This window comes from Streptopelia decaocto, assembly GCF_964273445.1.
Source record: "Streptopelia decaocto genome assembly, chromosome: 5".
NCBI lineage: Eukaryota > Metazoa > Chordata > Aves > Columbiformes > Columbidae > Streptopelia > Streptopelia decaocto.
Genome location: NC_138659.1, coordinates 35315443 through 35326315, shown reverse-complemented (window position 1 = coordinate 35326315; position 10873 = coordinate 35315443). Strand labels below are relative to the sequence as shown.

Genomic DNA, 10873 nt, shown 5'->3' with positions numbered 1-10873 from the left:
TCAGTAAATGCTGAGCTCAACGCCGGAACGTCTGGGTCCCGGACGCCTGAGTCCCTCGGACGCCTGCGCGCGCCGTGAAGGTGTGGGAGGGACTATGGTAATTTATGCGAATGATCCCGCGGCTTGCCCCGCCCCGCGCCCGCCGCCGCACCATCGATACGCGACCTCCGGGGGCGCAGAGCGACTGGGCAGGCGTTTGCCTATTGGCCCGGCGATGACGGAAGTGACGTACGCGAGCGCGGCACGGCGGCAGGTTTGAATTCGCGCGGCGGCAGCAATTTAGGGGGTCCCGGGCGTGACGTCACCGGGCGGTGACGTCAGGGACGGGGAGCAGTGGAGGGTGACGTAGGGGGTCCTGGGGGGCACCCGGGTTCCCCCTGAGACCCCCCGGGCTCCTGGGTCTCCTCCGGCGCCCAGGACGCCTGGGTCCCCCCTGACCCCACTCCCCGGACGCCTGGGTCCCCCCGCGGTGGGCGGGGCCTCGCTATGGCCCGCCCCAAGCCCACCGCTCCCCGGCGCCGCCCCGTCCGCGCGCCCCCCCCGCCACCAACCCCACGGACCCGCAGTGAGTGGAGGGTGGAGACACCCCACCCTATGGACCCCTCTGAACCCTATAGATCTCTCCCTGACCCCCACCCCATACACCCCCCCTGCACCTTATAGGTCCCTTCCTACCCCCACCCCTTGACCCTATGGACCCCCCGCACCCTGTAGTTTTCTCCCTTCCCCTAGCCCTATAGATCCCCCCAATCCTATACATTACCCACTTGCTCCAGTCCTATAGATCGCACTGGACCCACCCCACCCCCGCATCCTATAGACACTCTCAGACCCTGTAATAGGTCCCTCCCAGACCCTATGGATCCCTCCCTTTCCCACCCAGCCCTATAAACTCCTCTGACCCTGCAGATTTCTCCCTCTCCTGCACCATATATATCCTTCCAGATCCTATACGTCCCTCCCTTTGTTCCCTGGACCCCGTAGATTCCACCCACCCCCAAACCTTGCAGTTCCCTCCCTTCCCCCAAACCCGGCCCCTATATATTCCCATGGATCCCTCCCCCCCAGGCCCTATAGATCACTCCCTGCCCCGTCCCCACGTCCTGCTGTCTCCTCCCCATCCCCATGTTCCCCTCATGTGTCCCCATGTCTCTCCTTGTCCCCTATGCCTCCCGGTCCCCCCATCTGCCATGTCCCTCACATCTGTCCCCTTGTCTCCCTCTGTCTCCCATGTCCCCCATCTGTCCCCCATGTCCCCCTGTGCCCTCTCTGTCCCCCATGTTCCTCTCATGTCTCCCCATGTCCTCCCATCTGTCCTCATGTTCCCATATTCCGCGCCCCATCCACTCCTGTCCCCCATCTGTCCCCATGTCCCCCTGAGGTGCCGGCAGCCCCTGATGCATCCCTGTCCCCGCTGTCCCTGTCCCCCTTGTCCCCAGGGCGCCGGCCGGGCCAGCGGGCGCTGCAGGAGATCCGCAAGTACCAGAGCAGCACCCGCCTGCTGCTGCGCGCCGGGCCCTTCTCCCGCCTGGTAAGGGGGGATGCCCCAAAATACCCCAGGACCCCCAAATACCAGGGACCTCAAAATAGCCCGGGACAACCCACATCCCCCTGGGACCCCAACATCCCCCTGGGTTCCCCTCAAACCCTCCCTGTGGCTTCTCAAACTTCCCCTGACACCCCCGGGACCCCCAACGTCATCATGGGACCCCCGTCCCTCCCTCAGGGGACCCGCATCCCCACATTGCCCTGTGTCTTCTCCCCCTGCCCAGTGACACGGGTCCCTTCCCCCCATGTGTGTCTGGGAGGGGTCTATAGGGCCGGGTTTCCCCTGTCGCACTCCAATGTCCTTGTGTCCCCCCCTCGGCCCCCCCGTCCCTGATGATGCCTCCTGGGACACCATGTCCCCTCTGCCCATGGTAGCACTGTTGCACCTGTCCCCACACCCACAATGTCCCCATGTCCCCGCCCCTGGGGTGTCCCCGTTGTGGTGTCCTCCATGTCCCAGAGTGTCCCTGTGTCCCCACCCTCAGGGTGGCACTGTCCTCATGTCTGTCCCCGGGGTGTCCCTCACCCTGGGGTGGGATGTCCCCATGTCCCTAGCATGACCCCCAGGTGTCCCCATGCCCTGGCTGTCCCCATAGTGCCCCCTCAGAGTGTTTCCATGCCCAGGGTGTCCCCGTGGTGTCACCCCCAGCGTCCCTGTGTCACCAGGTGCGGGAGATCTGTCTGGTCTTCACCCGGGGAGTTGACTATCGGTGGCAGCGCGTGGCGCTGATGGCCCTGCAGGAGGTGGGTACCAGGGGGGTCCCAATGTGCTGGGGGGGGTCCTGTAGGTGCTGGGAAGGGTCTAGAGGTGATGGGGGTGTCCCATGGATGCTGGAGGTTCACAGGGTGCTGGAGTGTCCTGTGGGTGCTGGAAGGGGCGCTGGAGGTGTACCCAGAGTGCTGGGGGGTCCCCAGGATGTTGGGGAGGGTCCCAGGGGGGCTCAGAGGGGTCTCATGGAAGCTGGGAGGGTGGGGGGCATCTGGGGTTATGGGGGTTTTGGGGTGCCCCTCCCTTTGCTCACAACATTGTGGGGTGCTGAGCATTTGGGTGCATCCAACTCCTCTGGGCTGGCTTTGTCGGGGGGGGGGTCTCTTCCTCCCGGGTTGGTTGAGGGGGAGGTCCATGTCCCCTGGCGGGGGTCGGAGGGGCGGTCTGGGGTTTCGGGGTCCCTCCCAACGTGTCGGGGTGCAGGCGGCGGAGGCCTTCATGGTGCGGCTGCTGGAGGACGCCTACCTGTGCACGCTGCACGCCCGCCGTGTCACCCTCTTCCCCAAGGACCTGCAGCTGGCCCGGCGCCTGCGGGGGCTGGAGGGGGGCGGCTTCTGACAGACCCCCTGAGACCCCCCGCATCGCAATCCCCCCACCCTCTCAGGACTCCCATTCTATTGGGGATCCCCCCACCTTAATGGGAAACCTCTCACAATGGGGAGACTCCACTCAGGGACCCCATTTCTGAGAATCGCCACCCCCTGGACCCACCCTGAGATTCATCACCATGGGGGTCCCCTTGGGAACTCCCCCCCAGACCATCATGTCAATGGCAACTCCCCGCCAGGGTCCCCACCCCAGGACCTCCTCCAGCAGACCCCACTCCTGGATGTTGATCCCCATAATGGAACTCCCACAATGGGACACCCCCCAGTGTGGACCCCTCCCAGCCCTGTGTCCCCCCAATAAATATTATTTGACTCCCCCCTGGGTGCTGCTGACAATATTGAGGGGGTGGGGGTACTGGGGGAGTCTTGGGGGTCCTGCATGGGTGGACATAATGGGGGTGACTCCTCGGGGGATGGGGGGGATGCGGGGCAGGGGGGGGTCCGGGAGGGACCTCTGGGGAGTCTGGAGGATCCAGGGGAGGTGATGGGGGTCTGGGGGAGCCCTTGAGGGGGCTCTGGAGGTAATTGGGGGAAGACAGAGCATGATGGGGGGGCACCTGGGCGTGTGGCTTCCCATGGGCTCCCAAGGGAATCGTGGCTTTCTGGGGTGGGGCTTTATGGGTCCCCCTGTTATAGAGGCCTGGTGGAAGCGGGGGGCCCTGTCTGCAAGGGTGGGACTTGTGAAGGGAGCTGGCCTGAGGGGGTGGGGCTTCAATGGGTGGGGCTTCAATGTCTTCAATGGGTGGGGCTTCGATGGGTGGGGCTTGAGGCAAACACCTGCACAAGGTGTGCACTGATGAGCCATTTTGGGAGGTGTCTGAGCTGTTGGGAAGTGTTATGGGCTGCACAGTGATCATGGGGGAGAGAGGGATAAAACTGGTGGTTTTGGAGCCACAAGACCCTGATCACGAGGCACCTCAGACTCCAGTGTCCCACTAAAGCTGGACTTGGCATCGGTCCCACCCTCCGGCATCACAACCAAAACCAGACGAGAAGCTCTTGGAGCCGCAGAGCAGCAGGGACGGTGGCAGCAGCACACAGCGGGTGCCCCACAAAGAACTGACAGGTGCTCATAGTGGGGGGCTGCTCAGGGGCACCGAGGGGCACATCCGCTGTCCTGGCAGGGAGTCATGAGGGGTTCACTGCCCCCAGCAAGCCGAGATGTCACCACGACTTGTCACGAGTGTGGACCACGCTCCACCGCGATGCTTCCACGAGTGACGCTGCAAGGCAGAACCTGAGTAGAATCATGACTAGAAAGCCCTGGGGGTGCAAGTGAAAAATATTAATGCGCAAGTCATCTTTTTCTCCATTTTACCAGCTGGAGGAAAGGGAGCAGCCAGAAATAACCACACAACGCACAGCAACTCCTGGCTTTGTGGCTGGGGCCATCAGGAAGGTTTTGGCTTTTATGGCAATGGGGCATATTTTGATGGCTGTAATCTGTCAGGGAGCGGTGGAACCCACCTGTCTAGAACAGGCACGGGAACCTTTCTCAGGCTGTATTGTTGAGAAGACTCTTATGGAATCTAATTCTGCTTCATCTTTCAGACCTATCCAGAATGTAGTTCTGGTAGAAGTCAGGTTGTAGGTGCAGTCTTGCTAGAAATCTAGTGTAATGCAATAACATTTCGATTTTTTAATAGGGACCTAAAGTACACAATTTTAATAATAATAATAATATAGTTACTGTATTTGATGAGCTACTTTTTTACACAGCTTAGTAGGACATCTATCTTCTTCTATCAATGCCTTAAAAAATAAAGACCAAATACCTACCCATTGACATTGCAGATCCCATACATGCAGTTGTAGTAAAGGAGCAGGTGTTGTCATTTCCAGCAAGCATCACCTTCTCTGTTTAGCACTTCACATGCTGCAAAGTTAAAATAGATAAGCAAACTCCCTGCTGCTCCTCCAGCTGCCTTCATGCCTTACGGTGCTTCATTCCTCCCCTTTCCAGGTGACTGTGACAAGGGTGGTGAGTGGGGCCCGGGGTGTAAGAGCCACAGCCCCTCATCAGGGAGCCCATTCTGCTCCTGGGTGCTCTGCTGTTTGTGCTCTGCTGTTCTTTCAGGAGTTTGTAGCTTTTGAGCTGCATGTGCTATATATTTGGACACTTAGAAAAGCCAAAGTGTCTATTTGAGGTAAGAGCTTCAGGACCGGCCTATGTTTAGCAGCATATATATATATATATACTTTTTTTGAATGTTGGTAGATGTCTTTAGGGGTTCTGATAGTCTAATAGCATGGCTGTGGTGGTGTTTGTGAAACAACCCTTAATAAATACATACTGTCTCCAATAAGTTGATATTATGGCACGTTGCAATTGTACCTATACCACCAAATACACCAGGTGTTTTCTTCGGGGTTGTTTTGGTTGTTTTTTCCCCTTTAGGTCCTTTGCGCTGTTTTTCTGGAGTTCCTGACTTCAATGAGGATGGAACCTTGCGGGTTTTTTCCAATGGCTTTGCTGTATGTTGTGTGCATTCATAAGGCAGGGTTTTTTTTTTCTTTCAAAGGTATTTTATATCATTTTTCATGTTATAGAAGCGATAGCAACATTCTACAATGAATATTGGTCCAGAAGAACAATGGAGAGTGTCCAAACCATTTAATGTATCTAATTGTACCTTTGTGTATGGAAACCAGAAAAGCCAAGCTTGTAAGAATCTGAAAATCTCAAGGTGTAATGAAAAACCTTTAATATAGCAACAGTCACTGGTCTCACTGTGCTCCAAATCCATCAGACCCCGTTCAAACAGCAGGCAAGGAGCAGCTTTAAACCAGATGTTCAGCCCCGCAGCCGCGTTCATCCCTTCCTAGAAATGTAGTTTTCTTGTTTGTGGCTTGACCCCTGCAGCCCCAGTTCTCAATGGTGTAGTTGTTGATGCAGAAAACAAACAACAGATCTTTCACGTGTGAGATCAGAATGAATCCCAGGGGACAGCAGAGACCTTGAACTTGGTAAAACTCATTCTGAACACCTGGGCAGCTTGGCCGTTGCCACTCTTTCCACTGATGAGCTTGATGGGATAGCGAGGAGCCAAAGAATAAAGCTCTTTGTTTTATTTTTATGGGTTTTTTTCTGCAACTAAACTGTTTTCAGCGTCCTTGCTGTTTAAGTGTCACTATGAAGGATCACCTGCCTTTCCTTTCTATAGGAGTCACACTGGCCTCCAGGGCACGTGTTAAGTAGCTCCCACTGCAGCTATTTATTGAACTCGTGTGAGAAACTGGGTTTGTTTTTAATAGCTGGAAGAGTCAGGACCAGCCCTTGGTACCACCTTGGGATGCTGCAAAAGCTGCAGCAACAGCTGCCCTCTCGCTTGCCATTTACATCTTCGGAATGGAACACAAGAGCATCTGTTCTGGCGGGTCTAAGATGGAAATGTATTTCTTTTCTCAACTTTGCTTATTCCCCATGGAGGGCAGCTGGGGTTCTCAGCTCAAGCAGAAAAATACAGAGCTATTGAAAAAGCTAATTGCTCAAGAATATGAAGTCAGAGGTGCGAAGCCTAAAACACTTCTGTTGATGTAGTTGCGTCCTCAGCCACCAGCTGAGGAACCTGATTCCCCCCTCCTGAGGATGGAGAAGGTACCATGTTGTCCTGGTTTTGTTAAAAAACACGTTTCTCTTGTAGTGAATGTGCCTGTCAGCTAAAGCTTCATCTCAGCTGCATTTTCCTGGAGAACCAGATACATGTTTTGGTGAACACAGCAATGGAATGTGAGGTTATTGATAAGCATGGGTGGACATCTCGCCAGAGGGGCAACAAGAAACTGGTGACCAAGAAACTGACCAACTGTGTATAACATCCCACTCACGTGAATACTGCATATAAAAGTGGGAGATCACAAGGATCTCGTCCCTTTTCCTCATGGTCGACATTAGGAGAGGATCTCGCGAGTCGTCCCTGTGAACTGAGGCCAGTGACAGACTGAATCCAGCTCCGGTTGGCTGCAGAGTCCAGTCCAGGACTTCAGGTGCCGGCTCTGCAGTTGCTGGGACTTTCAGGATTGGTTTTGTGTATTTTGTATTATTTTCTCTATTTTATTATTAGCATTAGTAAAACATTTTTAATTTTTCCAACTCTCTTCTCTCTGTCCTTCTTTCCCTCCTGATCGCCTGTCCTGAGTGGGAAGTGGGGAGAGAGGGTTAACAATACATCTGTCAGGGTTTTATCGTCACCCTGCAATCTAAACCCTCAACACCTGTTCCAAATTACAGGTGCCAATAGTGGATAACTAACAGAAAAACTGTGCTTTCATGGCAAATAACTGAGAATTGCTGTTGTGGTCATGATTCAGTTTATCTGGTGTGAAACTGTAGCTAAGAATTGAAGTAATTAACGGAAGCAGAAGAATATCAGATACCGTCTTACTCCAGTGTGAAGCGTGATTGCTGTTTGGAACAGAGCCTGTACTGAAGCGAGTCAGCGCTCCTGGGTGGATATTCATGACTTTACAAGCGTACAAGGATGGGAAATGAAGAGCAAAGATAACGTGAAGGTAAAGCTCAGTTTATTCAGAAAAATATATATATACACAGGTGACTTGACCACTGCTGCAGGCAGAAAATGAGGTATTTCCAGTAAGGACTTTACTCTTTTTTCCCCATCAAATTATAATGATAACCAATAACTACAGTGATGTTAATCTAAACTAGTTCAGACCAGTTCATTTCTTTTTTAATTGGTGAGGGTTATTAATGTTACCTGCAGTTATAAGGCTGTACAATTACAGTGTTGGAATATAATCTGGTTTAATCTAGGCATACTAGCAGCAGCCATATTTAACTATCCCATTTCCTCAGGTTGTTAACTCAGATTGTCCCCCTTGTAACCATATTTTCTTTCACTAATAAAAACTTCACACGTTTGTGTTGTTCAGATGGATCACAGTTGCTGAACTTTGTGCGATATCTATTCATTTTTGCTGTGTTCCCATTAAACCAGTCAATGATATTTCATAGGTAAAGCTGCATAGCTGCTCTCACCCCAGTCCAACACACATTTATTTTGCACCACTTATAATTGTTTAGCTTCCCATTCCTTAAAAGATCTTGTTGAGTTTATTAAACTTCTATTAATGACAGTGATGAGTGAATTTGCCTCTGTCTCTATCCCAAACCTCATCTTTCTTATTTTTCTATTAATATACTAGTAAATCTTCTGGGCCCCTTTGCAGTATTTCAGCTGACAGAAATGGGGCTTTCTTTGCATTTCCTGCCATCAGAACGACTTCATTGCACACTTTTTTCCCCCATTCACTCCAAATCTGCTTGAACATTCTCTTCCTTGCCTCCTGACTTCTGCCATTTCTCTCCGTAGCTGCATTTTCTGAAAACGTGAAGCTTTGTGGAGAACACTCTATAAAAAGATGCGACATATAGATGAGTGCAGGGACCAGTGGAGAAGGATGTTCTATCAGCATTTGCTGTTCCAGTGCTGCTCTCCCTGTGAAGCAGCTGGGGAGGTTTGGTGTTTCTCCTCCTGTGATCTTTCTGATGTTGGTGACATCTGACACCAGCTTCAGTTTCACACAATCCCAGAATGTCAGGGGTTGGAAGGGCCCTGGAAAGCTCATCCAGTGCAACCCCCCCATGGAGCAGGAACACCCAGATGAGGTTACACAGGAAGGTGTCCAGGCGGGTTGGAATGTCTGCAGAGAAGGAGACTCCACAACCTCCCTGGGCAGCCTGGGCCAGGCTCTGCCACCCTCACCAGAAAGAAGTTTCTTCTCACATTTAAGTGGAACCTTTTCTGTTCCAGTTTGTACCCACTACCCCTTCTCCTATCACTGGTTGTCACCGAGAAGAGCCTGGCTCCATCCTCCTGACACTCCCCCTTTATGTATCTGTAAACATTAATGAGTCACCCCTCAGTGTCCTCTTGTCCAGCTTCAGAGCCCCAGCTCCCTCAGCCTTTCCTCACACGGGAGATGCTCCACTCCCTTCAGCATCTTGGTGGCTGCGCTGGCCTCTCTCCAGCAGTTCCCTGTCCTGCTGGAACTGAGGGGCCACAACTGGACACAATATTCCAGGTGTGGTCTCCCCAGGGCAGAGCAGAAGGGCAGGAGAACCTCTCTGACCTACTGACCACCCCCTTCTAATCCACCCCAGTTTCTCCCTGTAATTATGATTCTGGATGTCACTGAGTACATCTGATTTTTGCCTACAACATACCACCGATGGGTCTTAAAGTCACACCATTTCCATTTTTCCTTTAACAGAAGTAGTTTTGGTGGCACTTGGTGTTTCCCAGGCGTATGTGTTGCTCCATGAGTGACAACTGGCAATATCTTTTCCCTTATACAGCTGCTTGCCTTCTGTTGTTAAGTTGAAAAGTGCACAAGTTTTCAAGGCTGGGGCTGCCGAATTCATTTCGAACTGAAGCACAGGAATTGTTTGTGTAATTACAAGTTGTTGTGACAACCTGTCCCTTGCCACAGTTAGACTGCTTGTGGTTACCTGGATAATGACCTACCTGCAAAATTACTTTAACCCGGTTGCGTTTTCAGGGCTTTCCATTAAGCGCTCATGTCCCCTCAGGCTAAGTGTCAGATTCAGGATGTATCCGCTGTGTTTCAGAGCGTGTTTTAAGGTGAAGTAATTAATCGCTCTAAGAGCCACCTCCTTGACCTGTAATGCTGAAGTCAGACTTTCTGCTGTTCAACGGATGAATGGAAAGGAATAGGAAAACGTGACCTTCCCACGTAGCAGCAGAGCAGCCCCATGTGTTGGGAGAGCACGTGGTGAGCAAATTCTCAATCCACACCATTTCCAGGTAAGATTTATCTGAGCTCCCTCAGACATAGACAAGTTCTGTCATGTGCTTTGGTTACTCTAAGTCTCTGCTGGCACCTGTTGGAGATAAACATATATATATATATATATATATATATTTAATGCCCCGCTGCTTTTGGTGGGTAGGTGGAATGCTGCTCTGAACCGGCCTGCATTGCTCTCTGAAAAGGTATTTTATATTAATCAGGTGATTATTTTATAGCTGCCCATATGTCCTGCTGATTGGTAACACGTGTACACAACTGGGTTGTAATGCCACGGGTGGGTCTTGCTGTAAGTCCCAAGCCCTCGCAATCTGTCTGAGTGATTGATCCCAGCCAAACGTCCCCAAAGAGGATCCATTGAACAGCTGCATTTTGAGAGAATTACGTTGCTACATCCCTTTAGCCTGCGTGATATCTTGTTTTGTTGAAGAAGCATCTATCAGGAACTGCCTGTTTCTTTTCCAGGTCACCCACCTTTATGGAGCATGTTCTGTCTCGAATGCAGGGAGGATTATTCAGGCTTCAGCCAGATTTCTGAGGCAAACACAAGTGAGAACAGTGTCTCTCTTGTCTTGTTTTTCTGTCCTGTTTGTAGTTGTGTATTGCTTACAATCATTCCTGCTTTGTTAACATCAGGAACAGAGGCCACTATGATTGTTTCACACCTAAGTCAAAAGAGTATCGATTAAGGATTTTATAAAACAGTTTCAAATTTAAGCGTCTTGAAAACATGTGGTGAGAATATTGTCTTGTTCTTGCTCTACCAAAAAAAGGATTTGCATAGATTGAAAAGAGTTATTGATAATTAAAAGGAACATGCAGGTGTTGAGAACTGTTTTAAAAAGTGAATCACAGAAGCAAACAAATGAGAAAATAGCTTTGCTTTTCCTCTAATTTTCTTCTTGTAGAAAACAGCGGGTGAATGATGAAACCTGCAAAAGCCTGGTATATTCATATTATCAGGCAGTCCTGAAGTCTGTGGAGCTCCAGCCTGGGCAGCGTCTGTCCCACCAGCATTGGGCAAGGGGGCAGCCGAAGTCACCCAGCCCTTCCCCTCGCTCGCAGGTGCTGCCTTGTGCTGCTTTTAGTCCTTTTCCTGCCACTGTCAGAACAGAACGTGTGTGGATATTAAGAAGTACATAGAGCTGGATGTCAC

The 10873-nt window shown here is 51.7% G+C and overlaps 1 protein-coding gene across 2 annotated transcripts; it reads left to right on the top strand.

The window, feature by feature from the left end:
- Window positions 1-218: 218 nt before the first annotated feature.
- Window positions 219-3243, top strand: CENPA (centromere protein A). Of its 2 annotated transcripts, none has more exons than XM_082052225.1 (4): window positions 219-565; window positions 1440-1531; window positions 2173-2292; window positions 2741-3243. In XM_082052225.1, exons 1-4 carry the CDS (start codon window positions 487-489, stop codon window positions 2873-2875), a joined length of 426 nt encoding a protein of 141 aa, XP_081908351.1. In that variant the 5' UTR covers window positions 219-486; the 3' UTR covers window positions 2876-3243. The 2 variants fall into 2 exon arrangements, with proteins under 2 accessions (XP_081908351.1, XP_081908352.1); XM_082052226.1 differs by having other exon boundaries at window positions 220-565; window positions 2215-2292.
- Window positions 3244-10873: the final 7630 nt, after the last annotated feature.